General features: G+C 41.7%; 1 protein-coding gene across 1 annotated transcript; it reads left to right on the top strand.

Annotated features, from left to right (window-relative positions):
* Window positions 13,166–14,697, top strand: LOC109950833. Its single transcript, XM_020570972.1, has 2 exons — window positions 13,166–13,327; window positions 13,408–14,697. The coding sequence occupies exons 1-2, from the start codon at window positions 13,166–13,168 to the stop codon at window positions 14,695–14,697; spliced, it is 1,452 nt and encodes a 483-aa protein (XP_020426561.1).

The raw sequence follows: 19,686 nt of genomic DNA on the forward strand, positions 1-19,686 counted from the left end.
TCCAAATACACAGAGACAAGATTTTTGGGAGCTCAAGAGTCTTCCCGCAGCTGGCCCTGTGGCAATCTCCTATCTTTGGCTACCATCTCTCCTTCTTTCCTCCCCTACTTTATGGCAAGAGCTAGTAGGAGAAAAGAATGGGTAATGGCACTGGTCTAAAGGGTGTTTTGTTCAAGTATCCTTTGATTTTTTGGATGGCTTGTGTTGGGATTTGTCTTTGTCCATGTGCTGGAGATTCCCAGCTGCCTGCATACATAGGTAACCTTTGGCTTTTGTCGTTGTTTTGTCTCCAACAATGTGCTGGAGACTTTTAGATATTTTCCTTGGTTGCTTGGGCCTTTCTAAGAGAATGGGCTAAATTCCTAGAGTATTGGGCTATTTTTCCTAAAGTATTAGGCTATTTTCCCTCCTTTATGCTTACCCACATATTTGGGCTCAAGAAATGGGCTTGAGTTTCGGGGCTCCCAAGCAGCCCAAAACTTCCATTTCTCGGCTCATCAATGGGCCTCATGAAAACTTGTAACCATTCATACCATAACCTGCTCAACAAGCCCCAGGCATTTGGGTGGCTTGGGCCCACTTAAACTTGTAGGGTGGCTGTTGCTTATTTGCTTGGTATGGCACGTGTGCAAACGCATATGACGAACTCTTGCGTACCCAAGTTGGGTTTCTTCCCAAGTTAGGTGTCATACTGGGTTAGAAATATATTTGGGCCCAATCTTGGATTTTTTGGGCCTCAACATTAGCCGCCTTGATTATTGGGGCCATGAATGTGTATTGAAATGGTCCAAATAATCAATTTCCAGCCCAAAATAAATCGCAGTGGCATGGCATGGCATGGTTTGGCATGGGTTTAGGAGCAACTCAAGGATAACCAGTTACGGGTCTCTGAAATTATAGCCAAGTTTTTCTCCCGGAAGGTTGGAGGGGTAGCAATGGTCCCGCTTAAAACCTAATCCTTCTTAAACATCGAGGGTGTTGCGTTGAAGAACTTTCTTAGACACTGTAATTTTGAGGTCACTTACTAGAGTTACCAAGAGTTGGCCTATTTTGTGGCATGACAGAGAAGAAAATGCTTGGTGGATTAGCTCAAAATAACTTAACTTGCATGATTTATTTTCTTGAGTGACTAGAGAGGCTTGATTTTGCATGGTTAAGAGTTGCATTGCCTTGTGTGTTTGATATTAGTTTTGTATGCTTGATATTGGCTTGCACGCTTGGTTTTGACGTGCATATTTGGTATTGGCATGTATTCTTAGTATTTGGCTTGATGCTTGGCATTGGCGTGTATGCTCGATTTTGGCTTGATGCTTGGCATTGGCGTGTATGCTTGATTTTGGCTTGTATGCTTGGATGCTTGGCATTGGCGTGTACGCTTGATTTTGGCTTGATGCTTGGCATTGGCATGTATGCTTGATTTGAGCTTGTATGCTTGGTATTGATTTGTACGCTTGGCTTTGGCTTGTATGCTTGTATGCTTGATATTGGCATGTACGCTTGGTATTAGCTAAGGTGGCGTGGTTTAATATAGCTTTTGGGACATTTAGCATGGTGGATGTCATTTGACATGAGCCAACCGTGCTAGTGGATGGTGATGATCCAATCTTGGAGTTGCAGATGCAATGAGCTTTGATTCACCATTGTGATTGAGTTTACAGCACCAGCCTCCGAACACTTTGAATTTAGTGAACAAAACCTCAGTGAAGGTGCTAGCATGCGACATGATGGCTAGATACTGGAAGAATGTTTGAAACAGAGTGTATGTTGGGAGGATGTTTGAAACAGAGTGTATGCTGGAAGGATGTTTGAAATAGGGCAGGTGCTGGAAAATGTTTTGTTTGGCATGGAATAGGTCCCCGAAAAACGTGACTTGGCTTGACATGATTAGCTTGGATTTGCTATGAGGATGTGGATAATCTAATGGTTGAGTTGAATCAAGATATAGCTTGGTCTGGCATGAGGGTTCACTCTTCTGGCAGCATGAATATAGAGCTTGTGTTATTTTCCAAGAGCATCTCGTACAACGCATCATTATCATCCATGTTTTGCTTGCCTTGAATCTTGGTTATTGCAAGCATATTTTGGCTTACAACAGCTTGAGTTCTTTGTAAGTGGCTGCTATCTTTTCCTTTCATTTGGCATGGCATGCTTTATTTTCTGATTTTCTCTCACTCTTCTTTCTTCTTCAAGACCCAAACCGGTGGGTATTGTTCATCGGTACAGAAGTCAGATTTTTAAAGCTCAGATCAGAAAACTTCCTTGATAAAAGTTGTTCATCTGCTCGAGTACTTTAGCCTGGAAAAATTTGAGAATTGTTTGAATTTTTCTGATGCCTCAAAGTTAGTCTGCAACTTCTGTGTTCATCCATGGCTGGTGAGTTTCTGCAGATTCTGCTTCTACATGTGTTTTTAATTTATGATGCTCAGATGATTGCACTTGCTTCACAAAATGTGCTCAAAATTATGTCATTTATAACATATCCAAAATTGAAGATCATCCAACCATTGTAGTGTTCTCTACCTTCATTTTTCTGAAGCATGTTCTTGAATTGATGTTGATGCCTTTGCTGCATGCTTGTTTTCTATGCTTGAATGCTTGAATTCCTCTGTATTTCCCAGAATTTGTGAACTAGAAATCGAATTCTGAGGTTGAACTTCTGGTTTAGGATTCTAGCTTGGTGATAAACAAGAGTCAAACAAGCTCACTTGGGTAATGCATGCCAAGTGTTTGTCAAAATATCTCAAAGTAACTTGTGGGCTATTCTTTGAACTTTCGAAATGTTTCTCTTGGAATCTAAGTTGGATATGAAAACAGACTTCTCAATGGCTGTGTTGGAACTGGTCTTGTACCGTTTGAAGGAAAAATGAATTTTTGGTGTAATTTCAAAGGGCTAAGCTGCTGGAATTGTGCAGCTGCATAGCATGTTTTGGGAATCTGTTTGACATGGTTCCCTAGCTCTAAATGCAATGAAATTTAAAAAATGAAGCTTGATATGTCTAGTTCTAATCTGGAAAGTTTGGGATTTGTTGGTTGTAAACTTGATTTCTAGAGATTTTCCAAATGTGGGATGTTCCAGCTAGAATGGTTGGAAAGCTTGTGTATAAGTTTTGCTTGGCATGTTGCTTTTGTTTGAGAATTTAGCATATCCTTTCTCTAGGCATTGAATGTTGATCTGGGCATTGGTAGAGCATGTTCTCGAGCAATATTGTCGTGAGAGCGTGATGTTGAATGGTATTGTCGTAAGAGCATGAGTTCTTCAATTTGCTTGAAATCCCTGAATTGCTTGGAATACTTGAATGGAATGTGATTGCTTGGCATGTGGATTGGTATTATGCCATGTGAATTTTTCAAATGCTTGATTCATGAGTTTTCTTGCTGCTCATGCATCATCTTCTACTTTGCATGAGTTTCTTCAAAGAAAATGAAAGCATGCAAGTGTTAAAGCATTCACCTTCATAAAACAAGCATCTCTCTCCAACGTCTGATTCTTAGCTAATGTATCATTTTCAGGCTTGATTAAGAGGCTCTAAAGCACTAGAAGTTTCATTTGCCTAGGGTTTGATAGCATGAAGGTGAGTTTTGGTTGCGTGCAACTTGTCTTGGAAGAAATTATGCTTCAATCACGATTATGCTTCCTGCGCCTCCTTTTTGTTTACGAGTTCCCTTCCGGCACCTGATTTTTGGCCAACGTATTCTCTTGTTTCCTTTTCAAGCTTGATTTAGAGGCTCCAAAGCATGAAAGATGTCATCTTCTTACTGATTTGCTAGGAACTTGATAGAATAAAGGTGAGTTTTTCATCTTGACTTGCAATGTGAAGGCTTATGGAAGATTTGAATTGCTTGACCAAAGAGATTTTGGGTGAGATAAAGAACAAGCTAGTTGTTGAGGCTGCTTCGAGTTTTCTTTCAGGATGTAATGAGTTTGTTGAATTGTTGCTGTGGGAGAATGGATGAATCTAGCATCTCTATATTTTTTCAAACTTGATTGAGAGGTTCCAAAGCATAAGGAGAACAAGCTAGTCGTTGAGGTCACTTCGAGTGTTCTTTTAGAGGTGCAATGAGATTGTTTAATTGTTGTAAGAATGGAATGAGCTCTAGAGGTTATGAAGCACAAACACTGGCAGTATGTTTGAAATCGGGCAGGGGCTAAGAAGGTTTGAAATAAGGCAAGTGCCTAGAGAATGTTTAAGATATTAGAAGTGGTGGAAACAGTGATGAATGAATGTATATAGCTCGGACTTGGTTGAAGATGTGAATAATGTTGAATCACACAACTCTTGGAATCGAGGTATAGCTTGGTTTAGCATGAGAAACTTTGAAGTACTTGTGCTTGACCTTTCTTTTCTTTTCTTTTTTTCAATTGGCAGAAAGCCCCCAAGTCATTTGGATAGGCATTTTGGCTCCTTATATATATATATATATATATATATATTTGCTTGGCATGGAGCCCCCAAGTATTTTGGAGTTTGCATGCGTAGTTCGCTCAATGACATGAATGATGGATTTGCCTAAGCCCCCAGTCCTCGTACAAGATCTGGTTTTACTTGAGAATGGAGATCTAAGACACAAGCAAAAGGCACATGTCAGTCACCCTTATTATGCTTGTTCAACAAAGTAGATAGCCACAAAAGGGGGGAAAAAAGGGAATGTTCTTATCTCTTTATTTTCTCTGGTTTATTACTTCTGGTCTTCTTCTTCAGAGGCGTTGGTGAAGATAACGGCCTGATCCCCAACAGAGTCGCCAATTTATGTAGGGGCTTTTCCGTTCCGGCAACTATTGATGGGTCTGGGCTACTGTAAAGAGCCAAATGTATGAAATTGCCCCTTGAGTCTGAGTTCAAGGATCAGACCCCATGAGTGTTTTGAAAGGGTAGCTGAGCCTTAGGAAACACCCTGGTATTCTTCACCAATAAAACCAACAGTTGCTTACAGATAAATTCTTGGCTTGGCATGAGAAGCTTGTGGCATGGGATCTGAGCATTCATGAGAGAGAGAGAGAGAGCTGTGATTTCCTATGAGAAACAGAGTTTTTAAGGCAAGGGGGAATGGGTTCTAAAGGAGTTCGTTGAAGAGAGAGAGATGAGGGAATAACAATAGGTGTGTTGAGCAGTTTTCAGCAGCTTGACGAAAGCTCTGTCAAGCTCTGGAACGATTTACCAGAGGAGAAAATGGGAGACGACAGAGGAATGGGGCTCAAAATTGCAGAGGTTTAAGGGATAAGAGATGAAGCTTGCTCTCTGGATGTGTGTTGCTTGCCTTTTCCAAGTTGTTTTGGTGGGTAGAAGGTGCCTCCCTTTTATAGGCGCTAGAAGCTCCTTCTTCCCAAGAAAACCCTAGTTGGTTTTCTCCAATTTTGCCAAGTCTTCTCCTCCATTTCTCTTCTCTTCCTTCGAATTCAATCTCTTTTTATGAAATCTCCCTAAATCCAAATACACAGAGACAAGATTTTTGGGAGCTCTAGAGTCTTCCCCCAGCTGTCCCCGTGGCAATCTCCTATCTTTGGCTACCATCTCTCCTTTTTTCCTCCCTTATTTCATGGCAAGAGCTGGTAGGAGAAAAGAATGGGTAATGGCGCTGGTCTAAAGGGTGTTTTGCTCAAGTATCCTTTGTTTTTTTGGATAGCTTGTGTTGGGATTTATCTTTGGCCATGTGCTGGAGATTCCCAGTAGCCTGCATACATAGGTAACCTTTGGCTTTTGTTGTTTTTTTGTCTCCAGCCATGTGCTGGAGACTTTTAGATATTTTCCTTGGTTGCATGGGTCTTTCTAAGGTGATGGGTTAACCCATTAAGGGAATGGGCTAATTTCCTAGAGTATTGGGTTATTTTTCCTAAAGTATTGGGCTATTTTCTCTCCTTTATGCTTACCCACATATTTGAGCTCAAGAAATGGGCTTAAGTTTCGGGGCTCCCAAGCAGCCCAAAATTTCCATTTCTCGGCTCATCAATGGGCCTCATGAAAACTCGTAACCATCCATACCACAACCCGCTCAGTAAGCCCCAGGCATTTGCGTTGCTTAGGTCCACTTAAGTTTGTAGCGTGGCGTGTTGCTTATTTGCTTGGCGTGGCACGTGTTCAAGCTCATATGACAAACTCTTGTGTACCCAAGTTGGGTTTCTTCCCAAGTTAGGTGTCGTATTGGGTTAGAAATATATTTGGGCCCAGTCTTGAATTTTTTGGGCCTCAACACTAGTATACCCTTTTCCTATAAATGTTTAAGTCATGTAGGAGCAAAACTAAACTTCCATAACTTTAATTAATTCATTAAGCTAATCTGGTTAGTTTAATTAGGGTGTGCAATCTTATAGGTTCTAATTAGTGAGGTCGTGAGTAAGAATGGTTTCTTCTATATCGAATGTGAATTGTATCCCTCTATATAAATCTCCCTATTAGTGAAGGCTAATTATAATTAGTACTTATAGGCAACGTATTAAATATCGATATTTTCGCCGATAAAATTAAACATGTAAACTCACTCACACATCTGCGCACGCTGGGGCTCGAACCCAGCCCCCTTCCGAAAAACTGCAGCCTCTTAACCACTACACTGGTCATCAGTTTGTGATTACAATCTATGTAATATAGTATATATAATACACTACTTGCGAGCTGGTTTTCAAGCTTCAACTTTTCAACTACTCACCACGTTTCAACTTACTCATTCACTCCACCATTCAACCACACACCTAACTAATTAGTTGTAGTCATATTTCTATACATATAGTTAGGTTACCATGCCGTCTCTTATTTTGGGGATTTATCATTCGATGACTACTCTTCACAATACACTTACTCTACACATAGAGATGATGAAGATAGTGAAAGTTTTGAACCTCATAGGAACTCTATGTGGTACTAAGTCATTTATGTATCATACCATGTAATGTATAAAATGTAAAATATTGTAGTAAATTTTTATATATAAATGATTGTGGTGTGTTTAATCTTCTTTCATTAATTACTACATATTTTCTACACTCACAGTGTTTGTCAGCTTGCTATATAATCAACTTAAATTTGTTAAATCCATCATGCAATGCATTTCCTTCCAATTTTTTGTGATAAACTAATAGATAATTGACTAAATAAGCATCCTCCAAAGTTTCAATAAAAATTTCCAAGTTTTTCTTACAATTTCCGTGGTTTTTATTCAATTTTTATCGATATCGATAATATCCCGATATTTCCATCGAAATTTCCGTGTTTTTGGACTATCAATATTTCCGATATCACCGATATTTTAGACCTTGCTTATAGGGCTTTCACAAACCATGAGTGACACCTAGCAGTATGTCATGACTACCCAAGCTAAATAGAGTTCATTTAGAAAACCTAGTCAGTTTGTGATTACAATGCAATTCGGTCATTCTTTATTACAATACTCTATGTTGTGTTGTTGGGATATGGTTAACTTGTGTCAAATCTCTAACATGACATCTCTAGGTTATATGATTCACTTGGATGCAATTGCAAACTTTCTTGTTCCAATTCTCATCCTGTACTTTGGCCAAAGATTCAACGTATCATATCTTTAGAGTATTCTCTCTTCCTACTAAGAGTAGAGATTCCTTGTTGTACATTCACATGCCTCTGTGCACATGCTGAGTATCCTGAGAAACATCTTTAAGTCGCAACCTTTTGATATAACTGTATGGTGCCCTCAAAGAAAAATAACTCATACACAAAACAACTGTGATGTCTCAAGTCTAAGGACTAATATGCATTATCATAATGTAGAATTCTTTGTTTGACACTTGTGAGTAAGACTTCCATACAAGAATTCTTGAGTTGATCGCGTTTAGTAAACTCTATCTCTATAGAGCGTACACACATGTCTCAGTGTCTCTACATGAATAATTTGAGACTAGCAAGCATAGTGTGTATCAGTCTTTGCGATTCACCATTGTCCAATTGGTGATCCTATGACTAGGAACCTTTTTAGGATACGATACTTCTATGATGGAAAGGTCTCGTGAATTTAACTTATTTAGACTGTTTCCATTCATATCTTTATTAATGAACTTGTTACTTTGTGTACGTTATGCATCTTAAAGTAACATTCGCGCCCCTTTGATTATATTAGCTATATTATATCCTTAGAGTATTCTATTTTTATATTGGCTTCTAAGGCATATACCTAACATTCAGAAGCCCATGTTTCACATTCCTCGACCTTTTGCACATCTTGGGATCAATCCAGTGGAAGAAGGCGCATCTTCTTGATTTCTGTAGAGAGACACGAGTAAGCCCTAATTAGCAATTGTAACCTCTGAAAATATCAACCCATTCAATCTAACCACAACAAACTTACCCCATAGTTCGTGCGACCCCATAAATGGTGGCCTGGGTTTGTGTCTGTCCACGACTTGCAAACGCGGGCTCTTTGACCACAACTACAGAAGGGCGCCTATTTTGATTTAGATTTGAAATTGGATTTAGGGCTTCATTCAGGTCGAATGCGAGATGAAGATGTCAATTTGGGGTTTTTGTTCTCCATTTTGGGGTTCGTGGGTTTGGACTTTGGGTTTGTGGGTCAGAAATTATCCACTTTGGCAAAAAAAAAAAGCCATGTCTGATATGCCACGTCATCACTTAACAACTCCCATGACAGACTGCGTAATGACATGATCAATTTGTAGGTTGAATATTCAATTAAGATTTCATAGAAGTCTATAAAATTATTGATGGCCAGTAGGGTATAGCTCAATTGATTAAACTCTTTCACCTTCACTCATGTGGGTAGAGGTTTGAAAGCTCCACGCACCCAATGAATATTTATATAAATCCCCTCCCCCAATCGCTTGTACTGAAAAGAAATTTTTTTTTTTTTTTTTTAGAGAGTCCAATATAAGCCCCTACAATTTATATTCTCTAGACACAAACCCATCAATCTATAAATCTATATGGAAAACCCAAATTCAAACTGAATACCCTGCAAGATATAAGAGTTCATAATACTCTACGTATATACATGATACGCATCCTGATGGTTTTCAATCACTGGGAACGACCATTTCATTCACGACAAATTCAATTTACCACCTTTTCAGCCTTGATCGTTTCCCATCATTGAAACCATTGTCAGATTCCTCTCCAATGTCTCTGTTGTTCAAATTCTGGGTTCGTAGGTACATTCTATTCATCAAACCAATCGCTAAGAAAAGACGACAGTGACTGAAACAATCTATTCTGGAACTGACGTGACAAGCTTGTATGGTCTGCCTTGCATATTGCAAGTAAATTACGGTTCATGTGTTTTGAATTTTTAGCACTTTTTGTTCGTATCCTTTATGTGATCGTATCTACCCCTAAATTATGCAATTCCATGGAGCCCCATCAGTTTATTGTTTGACTGTTTGTTCCAGAGTTTCATATTGTTGAATATTTGTTTATGTTTTCCATAATCTGTCGATGACCCAAAAGTTGGGCTCGTGTTTTTGTTACGCACATTATGTATTTGACGAAATTCCTAGGTGAATGCACAAGTGATTTGTGATGTTATTTTACCTTGTGGTAGGTACTACCTTTGATTCTTGAACTCACAAATATGAGACGCAATATAGTAGTACCTCAGTATTTTTTGTAGTAGGTAAATTGTTGTAGCCTGAAACAAAAAAGAAAGAAAACCATCACAAGATCAAGAATGATTGGATTTTTTTTCTTCAGTTATATGTGATTTGATGATTTGTTATAAAAAAAAAATTTATATGTAAACAGGGGATAAGGAAAAAAGAAGGTTCTATCAATACATCCCTATCTACAGTGAATATTTTACCTTTTGTGTATGTTTCCAACGTAGATAGTGTGAGAAATGTAGATTACTTAAGCGAACTGGTAGGTAAATTGCAAAAAAGAAAGAAAAGCATCACAAGATCAAGAATGCCTAGAATATTTTTTTTTGGTTTTATGTGATTTGATGATTTGTTATAAACAGTTTTTATATGTAAACCGGGGGATTAGGAAAAAAAAACCTTGGTAGCAAAGATACCATGTCTATGATGAATATTTTACCTTCTTGGTATGTCACCTACGTAGATAATGCGGGAGAAGTAGAGTACTTACGGGAACAAGTAGGTAAATTGCAAGTATATTGTAGTGAAGGTAAGGTGCAAGGTGGTTTTTTTTATATAGAAGTTTGACTATAGGGGTAATGATGACACTGGGTATGTACTTTTTCTATTTTCGGAGGTGGTATGAACATTGTTATTTTTGGACCCAATTTAGAGATGGCTTGCCTTCGGTAATGGAGTTCCCTTCTGCAAGCAGAGTGAGATCTACAAAAGGAGAGTGCAAGGGTGAAGACCTTGGTATCGGTGTGTTAACGGATGAAGGCGCTCCAATGCTTAAGTTAGCTAAGTATGAGAGGAGTAAGTAATTCGGTAGAGTATGGGTACAGAAGCCAAATTGCTATTACCTTTTGAGGTTGGACAAGGGCCCTATTTATAAAGGAGAAATGTGGGAGACCTACTTGAGGTGATCTTTCGATGTGGGCTTCATTGGCATCCTTTGTGGAGCCGCCACGTGTCCTAGGGCATATGTGTGCCTACATTTGATATGATCGGCAAGGGCGTCAACCGAAGGCTGAGCCCTTGCCGATGCCCTTTGCATGTATAGTGTAGAGCAATCAATCAAAAAAGCCTACATAATGACTTAAGTTTGTTTTTTTGTTCTTTTCATTTTAAATTATATGCATAACTATTAAGTATAAAATTGCAATCTGTTTGAATACAAGTTTAGCTATATGTTAAATGATGACATTGGATATGTACTTTTTATTTTATTTTTGTAGCTCGTATGGTTTTGAATAGGAAAATGTTGGGAAAAATTCAGTACAAATCTGGTTTTGGGTCATTTTTTAACGTTTTTAATGATTTGAGGAAAACATCATTTTGGAGTCTTTTCAAGGCTTATGATGAAGTTTGGTTAGTGCAAACATTTGTAAGAAGATATATATAAATATAATCAGAATTGTGGGAACCTAATTAAATCAAAACCCTAGGTCAAATAATTCCTTCCATTTGGGGATTATTTGACCTAATTGGGAATTATTCAATTTAATTGGGGATTACCCAATTAAATAGAATATTACTTACTCAGGTCGAGAAATAATTCTATTCCTACCCCAATTTCCAATTAAATGAGGAGTTACCCATTTAAGTCAGGATTTGATTTGATACCTACCACAATTAGGGATTTGATTTACCCTAATTGATCAAATCCCTAATTAATCAAATCAATTCTAAAAAGGGGAGGAATAATTCCCTTCCATCTACGGAATTATTCCTCTGAAACCCTAGCCTCCGAGACTACTATAAAAGCATAGCCACACACAATGGTAGAGGTACGTCAAAATTCCTACTGAAACTCTGCATAAATTATTTCTCAAAAACCCTAGCCACCTCCTCTCTTTCTCTCTCTCTCACACGGGGCTCCGGCCACCCGGTTTTCCTTGAAATACCCTACCTAACTTAGGCATCGGAAGGCCTTTGGCCAACACCTCCCGGGTGTGGTCCTTTTACTCTGATCTGTTTTGCAGGGAGAAAGAGAGGCGGAGAAGACGAAGGAATCTTGGGCGAATATTCTCCCGTGAGATTATTTGCACAAACAAATTGGTGCTTTCATTGAGAGCACGAGGTATATTCAAAGCGTGCTCCAAATCCATCTTTCACACATTTTTTCGGACAACCATGGTTGATACAAGACGTACGAAGAGTAACGCCACCACGATGGGCCCATCTCATGGTTTCGTGGTGGAAACCTCAATGCAACCGCACGGAATCGTGGCTGCCAACGCCTTGCAGTCGTCCTCCAGTGCTTTGCAGCCTCATTCAGCTGCTGGAATTGCAGAACAGCCGCCACATGACCCCGGGACCTCCACAGCCTTGCAGTTGCCAGCGCCGATTACAGGAGCTGCTCTGCCCCGCTGTCCTGCCGTCGTAGCACAGCCCACACCACTCAACTATCGGATTTGCTGCTCAGCCCCATGGCTACTCCGACGTCATCCCAGTCTTGGAGCAGATCCACTCTCTCCCTCCTCTGCGATCACACTCGACATATGCACCTGTGTACGCATCTAATGGAGCCCTAGCCCATTTGTCGTCGGGCCCGATGCACAGCACTCTACTTGACCCGCGCAGTCAGGTGGACCTTAACTCACGGGTCGATCAACTCACATAGAAGGTCGATGATCAGAACAACCTGATTGGCCAGCTACTCAGGCAGATCAACTTGAATCAAGGCCCTAACCATGGACCCCGTGACGAGGAGATGAGGGCACACCAGCATGTCGGCGAGCAGTTCGAGAGGTCCCAAGCTGGTCAGACAAGGGCAAACCGGCAGAGGAGAGATCGAGATCAAGATCGAGTAGATGAGACGCAGACAGCCGCGAGCCGTACTCTGAGCCGTTCGGGGCTAGAACCAAGGACCAATGTGCTCGAGAGGCTAGGCCCACAGACTAATGTCCACGCCCGCTTAGGCCCACAATCTAATGTCCACGCCCGCTTGGGCCCACAAGGAGCTCGAGTTCGTGAGCAGTCGCGTGACGAGCGCAACGACCGACGCCCACCAGCTCGAGGGCCAATACGCGACGGCAAGCTGTAGAGGGATCATTCCAACCTCAATCTCCTAATCTGCCCCACGGGCAGGGCACCCAAGGGGATTGACCCTTGGGAATCGAGGAAGGAGTTAGCCAGTCATGCTCGAGACACCAAAGACGTCGACCTGAGCGACCCTCCTTGCGGGTAGAAGATGATGATCGACGCTCACCAACCTACTCGAGGACCAACACGCGGCGACAAGATGTAGAGGAATCCTCACAAGCACAATCTTCTAATCTGCCCCACGGGCAGAACACCCAAGGGGATCGACCCTTGGGAACCGAGGAAGAAGTTAGCCGGTCGAGCTCGAGGCACCGAAGACGCCGGCCCGAGACTCCAGTCCTGTGAGCAGAGGACGTCGAGAAGCTAGTAAATGACCGACTCCAAGCTCTCCAACTTAAAGGAAGCGCGGAGGAGGCCCTGCATAAGAAAATTGATCGAGTTGACTGCTCGCCCTTTACCGACAAAGTGGAACGAGCTCCTCCACCGAAGCGGTTCACAACGCCATCCATCACTCCATTCAAGGGGGACTCTGACCCTGAGAGCCATTTGAGGCACTTCAAGAGCGCCATGATCCTGTACAAGGCAGATGATGCCCTGATGTGCAAAGTGTTCGCGATGACCCTGCGAGGAGCAGCTCAAGACTGGTTCCACACTCTATCGTCCGCGTCGATAGGAAACTTCAAGGAGTTGGCCTTCATCTTCACAAAGGAGTACACCTCCTACAAGACGGTCAGAAAGCATGCAGACCATCTGTTCAACCTGCGCAAGAAGCCAGATGAGACTACCTGAGACGGTTTAAGGCTGAAAAGGCTAACATCATAGGATGCAATGACCAAGTTGCATCCTCAGCTTTCAAGAAGGGCTTGCCAACCAAGCACGAGCTATACCGGGAACTGGCCATAACACCAAGTCAAACCTTGGCAGAAGTGTTCACGACGGCAGAACGCTACGCACTTTGGGACGATGATCGAATCGCCGCAAAGAAAGCTAGCAAGCAAGTTGATCACCCGACGAAGCAGGCAAGCCAAAAGAGCAACCAGTTCGAGCAAAAAGCCCGAGATAAGCGCAGATCGCGGCCCCGAGAGGGAAGCTCAGAAATTGGGACCTTCACTGAGTTCGCTATCCCAATTCATCAGATCCTGGCTCAAGTGAAGGACAAGCCGTGGGTGAGGAGACCGCCACCCATGAAAGAAGACCCCTCTAAGAGGGACACCAGTAAATACTGCGCATTCCACGGGGAGCACGGTCATTACACCAACAATTGCAATGCCTGGAAAAGGCATCTGGAGGAGTTGGTCAGAGAAGGTCATTGCACAGAATTCGTCGCAAAGAAGGCCATCCAACAGATCGAGGATCGTGATGCGGCTGCCAAGGAACCTCCCCAAAAGGTCATTCGAATCAACACCATTCTAGCTGACTCTCAGGAGTCTGGGCTGACCACCAAGGAGCGCAAGAGGAAGATCGCGCAGGCGACTTATGTCTCCCAAGTCACAATGGGAGTACCAGTTATCGTGGATACACCCATCATTGGTTTCCAGAAGAAAGACTTGATCGGGCTTGACCTGCCGCATAATGACGCCCTAGTCATCTGCATTCAGATTGAACAAGCTGTGATCGAGCGAGTTCATGTGGATGAGGGCAGCGCAGCCAACATCCTGCAACTATCTGTCATCCAACAGATGGGATTGGAGCCCAAGATAAGCAAACTTGCAAGGTCGCTGACTGGCTTCAATGGGGCCACATCAATCACTGTTGGACAGATCGACCTTGACGTCCACTCGCCCCCAGTAGTCTGCTCACAAACCTTCATGGTCATCGACGAGATCTCCCCGTACAACGAAATCCTGGGCCGACCGTGGATCAGCAAGATCGAGGCTATCACATCTGCTCTACACCAGAAGATTCGCTACCCCATCCTTGGAGGTGGAATCGGGCAGATCAATAGTGACCAAGCCATGGCAAGAAGATGCACAGCTCACGGACTCAAGAAGAGCAAGCAGATGCAGTTCACACCAGTAATGCAAGCTGTCAACGAGGCACGAAGCGCTCCCAGCAGACAAGCAAGCTCGAACGAGAAGGGAGCTGTTACCTCACAATAGCAATTAATGAGCCAGGATCAAGGCGAGGGAATCCGCCCGGAAGACTCCCCTGAAAAGGGTTGGAAGTCTGAGGATGACGTTGAGTTAGTACCCCCTGATCTTGGCCAGCCAGACAAAGAAGCGCAGATCGGCTCACGCCAAAATCCAAACAAGAAGGATCGAGATGAGGGAATTCGCCCGGAAGGCTCCCTTGAAGAAGGTTGGAAGCCTGAGGAAGACGTTGAGTTAGTACCCCTCGATCCTAACCAGCCAGACAAGAAAGCGCTGATCGGCTCGCGCCGAAGCCCAGACGAGAAGGTGGAGCTTACCACCTTCCTCCAAAACAACAAAGACATGTTCGCGTGGTCACCATCTGACATGCCCGACATTGACCCAAACATCATCTGCCACCGCCTCCATGTCAACCCTGCCAGCAAGCCCGTGGTGCAGAAAAGACGCAACTTCACTCCCGAGCGAGTCGCGATCATTGAAGCCGAGATCGACAAGCTTCTAGCCGCTGGATTTATTGAAGAGGTCTCCTACTCAGAATGGCTGGCCAACGTTGTTCTGGTGGCAAAACAAGAAAAGGGCAAATGGAGGGTGTGCGTCGATTACACCGACCTCAACAAAGCATGCCCTAAAGACAACTTCCCATTGCCAAGGATCGACCAGCTCGTGAATTCGACTTCCGGCAACCAGCTGCTCAGCTTCATGGATGCCTACTCCGGCTATAATCAAATTATGATGTACGACGATGACAAGGCGAAGACCTCTTTCATCATCGAGAGAGGGACCTACTGCTACAAGGTCATGCCCTTTGGGTTGAAGAACGCTGGAGCAACCTATCAAAGGCTCGTGAATAAGATTTTCAAGGAGCAGATCGGTAGAACCATGGAAGTCTACGTGGATGATATGCTGGTCAAAGCCCCCAAGCGTGGAGACCACCTCAAAAACCTCGTCGAGGCATTCAGCCTGCTCCGCCAATACCGCATGAAGCTGAATCCAAGTAAATGCACGTTCGGTGTATCATCCGGCCGATTCCTGGGGTACTTAGTCACACAACGAGGTATAGAGGCACACCCACGCCAAATTAAAGCTATTCTCGAGATGAAGTCACCTTCCACAGTGAAGGAAATACAAAGTCTGACGGGCAGAGCATCAGCCCTCAACCGATTCCTCTCGAAGTCTACCGACAAGTGCAGACCATTCTTCAAAGCTTTGAAGAAGGGGCAAAAAGACAAGTGGGACGAGGAGTGCGAAGTAGCTTTCCAGAGTCTAAAGACCTATCTTACTTCACCTCCCCTGCTCTTGAAGCCAGTTCCTAATGAAGACTTGTTCGTGTACCTGGCAGTGTCTAACTCGGCCGTCAGCTCAGCTCTCATCCGAGAAGAACTTGGGGCCCAACATCCGATATTCTATACGTCAAAAGCTCTCCTCGATGCAGAGACTCGCTACCCAAAGTTGGAGAAGCTCATTTTGGCCCTTGTCGTTTCTGCGAGAAAGCTGCGACCTTATTACCAGGCTCACCGAATCGTCGTTATGACTGACTTTTCTTTGAGATCAATCCTCCACAGCCCTGATGCTTCTCAGCGACTCATGAAGTGGACAATAGAACTAAGCCAATACGACCTCCTCTACCGGCCAAAGACTGCGATAAAAGCCCAAGCTTTAGCAGACTTTGTTGCAGACTCCACACCATCAGATGAAGAAGAGAAGCTGGTCAGCAAAAAGAAGGAAAGTTCGAGAGCAAACAAGACCTCCGCGGAACCTGACCAACCCAGAGACATGTGGCAGCTACGCGTAGATGGAGCATCAAACCAGAAAGGAGCTGGAGCAGGCGTCGTCATCATCACCCCTGATGGAACCCTGTTAGAGCAAGCTATCACACTTGGCTTCCCGGCTTCAAATAACGAGGCAGAGTACGAGGCATTGCTCGCTGGCTTGCGCTTGGCAAAGGAGCTATCAATCAAGAAGCTGGCCATCTACTCGGATTCCCAACTGATCACAAGTCAAGCCTTAGGAGAATACATGGCGAAGCACCACTACTACAAAAAGTGAAAAAGACGACCAGAAAACAACGACGGTCTAAGTGAAAACCGTCGTGGTTTTTAAAAAGACGACGGTTCTAAAAACACCGTCGTGTAATACAACCTTAGATAACTAAAAAATGGAGATTCAAATGGCTGTTCAAAAACAACGACGTACCTAATTAAACAACCGACGTCTATTTGTAACAGATTTCCGCAGTGTAAAATCAATGCCAACAAAGAAGGGCAGAAGTTATGAATCGACCGACGTAGAAAGTAAAGACGACGATTTCAATAAAAACCGCCGTTTTTACTCATAAAATAACACGACGAGGTTTTCGTATAAGACGCCGTATAATTACAAACAAATCCACGGCTTTAAAATACAAAATATCGCCGTATTAAATTAATGTACAATGACGGAAAATATAAATATATCGACGTCATTATCGTATAGTTCTACGACGTTATCTTTAAATCGTACTATAAAATTTAACGTCGTATTTATTCATTTTATACGTCGTACCTTTAATTTAAACCGTCGTCTTAATAAGAATTTTTGTTAACAATTTTTTTCTTTGATTTTCTTATCCTACGTTGGTAGATCTACTTAATGACAAGAATTGAAATAACCATGACGGTTTATATAGAAAACCGCCGACATAATCAGATTTGTCTGAGATCCCAAGGGTTACGAAATCTTACCAGATGGAACTCTGTTCCACATCATAATCTTAACAGATGACACAGATTTGCAATCAGAGAGACAATTTTTTGGAAGTTGATGATGTGTGTGCGTTTGTGTATCTACAAATATTATACCTAACGTCGTTGCAAATTTGCAATCAGAGAGACAATTTTCAACGACGGTTATATTATACCTAACGACGTTTAACAAATAAATCAACGTCGCTAAACAAATATATTACGTCGTCTTAGTCTTACTTAAGACGATGAAAAACGACGACAGTAATAAAAAAACAGTCGTTGTTTTTATATTCTTATTTTATTTAAATCTGTCATCCAAAAAAGAAACTTTACATATTCTAGAACATTAATTTCCTTCATTTTAAATTTCCTCCGGAAAAAAAAACTCTATTTATAACGCACTGTAATTGAAAAATAAACTGAAAGGTCACGGAAAAAAAAATTCTATTCATAATTTAAAAATTCAAATCCACGTCGGTTATATTAAACATCACGACGTTAAATGAAAAGATTCCTCGTCGCAAAACAAATATTGCGTCGTCTTAGTTAAAAACGACGGCATAACAAAAAACCGTCGTTGTTTCAAACTGAATTAATTTAAAATTTATTCGGGAAAGCAAAATCTATTTATAATTTCCTCGGGTTAGTAATATTGCGTCGTGTTAGTTTACAAATTCTAGAACATTAATTTCCCTCATTTTAAATTTCCTCGGGAAAGAAAAATCTATTTATCACGCTTTGTAATTGAAAACTAAAACTGAAAGAATTTGGGAAAAAAAAACTCTATTTATAATTTAAAAATAAAATCCACGTCGGTTGTAGTACACTTAACGACGTTTAACAAAATAATATACGTCGGTAATTATAAATCTACCGCCATCTTACCTTAATATAGACGACGAGAAAAGACGACGGTAGAACAGAAAACCGCCGTTGTTTCAGTTTCTTTAACAGTTTGGTCATTTATCTTTCTGCAGGACTTGTATAGTTCAAAGCATTGACAATGTCTTCATCATATCTCCCAGCAAATACTGATTTGATTGCTCATGCTTTAGAGGCCATCTGAAGCCATTTCTATTCTTTATCGCATTCTTGAAACCCATCTTCTTCTTCTGAAGCTCTACGGATAAAGGAAGAGGCTATCACAAATCTGACGGATCTTCTTAGCCAAGAAAATCAAGCAGATTTCCTTGAGAAGCGAACTTTCCTTCGACAGCGAGTGGAGGCCAGGCTTGCATCTCTTTTGATGGAAAGCAAGGAGTATTCAGAAGCACTAAGTGTCCTATCAGGCTTGATCAAGGAAGTGAGAAGGCTAGTTGACAAGCTTCTTCTTGTGGACATATATTTGATGCGAGTAAGCTCAATTTATCTTTGAGAAAGACATCCAAATTATTGTCTTTGAGACGTGAGAGACTGAGAGAGGAAGAACTTGGAACCCTAAATGTAAACCGAAAATGAATGAAAGAGACAAATTTATAGAATAAATTTTTAAAACCAACGGCGGTCCTTACAAAAAAACCGCCGTTTAAATTGTAAAATCAACGTCGGTATGATCGACGTATATTACAGAAATACACGTCGGTACATTAATAAAAACGACGTGTTAAATAATCTACCATGACGCGAGTTATTACTTATGTACTTTAATTTTTGAGTTTACTACGACGGTACCTACAACACTACTGTCGTATTTATTTACCACGTCCGAAGTTAAATGTACCGTCGTATTTTGTAATTCATACGTCGTAGTTATATGTAACCGCCGTATTATTTTTTTTGAAATGGTTTTATATGTAAGCAACTTTTCGTCTACCTGACATACACATGCGCTGTTTCCAAACCCGATTAAAAATTTCAATCTTCCAGAGAAAACTTTTAGACTTTTTTCCTTGTCAGAGCACTGTCAGAGTATCTCATCGTCTTCCTCTCGTCTTCTTCGTCGTCTCTGAACTTAAACATAATCTTCCTCTTGCTTTCATTGCACGCAAAAGGTAAGCTTTCATTTTCACTATTTTGGTTGCTGTTTTGCATGCTCATACGTTTTTTGTTTGAAAAATCTTTTTACCTTTTTTCTGGCCAAAATCATTTTACTTCTTTCCAAGTTCGATAAAATATACAGACAAAGAGGGAAAGTTTTCAACTTTGAAGACAACTACCTCAACTAAATAAGACGACGGTAGCTTCTTATTTACGTGGTTAAATATGTAGACCACGACGGTTCGTCAGTCGTTCTAGCGTCGTCTGAAAATTGACAAAGTTGTTTTTAAAATTATAG

This window comes from Prunus persica, chromosome G8 (assembly GCF_000346465.2).
Source record: "Prunus persica cultivar Lovell chromosome G8, Prunus_persica_NCBIv2, whole genome shotgun sequence".
Lineage (NCBI taxonomy): Eukaryota > Viridiplantae > Streptophyta > Magnoliopsida > Rosales > Rosaceae > Prunus > Prunus persica.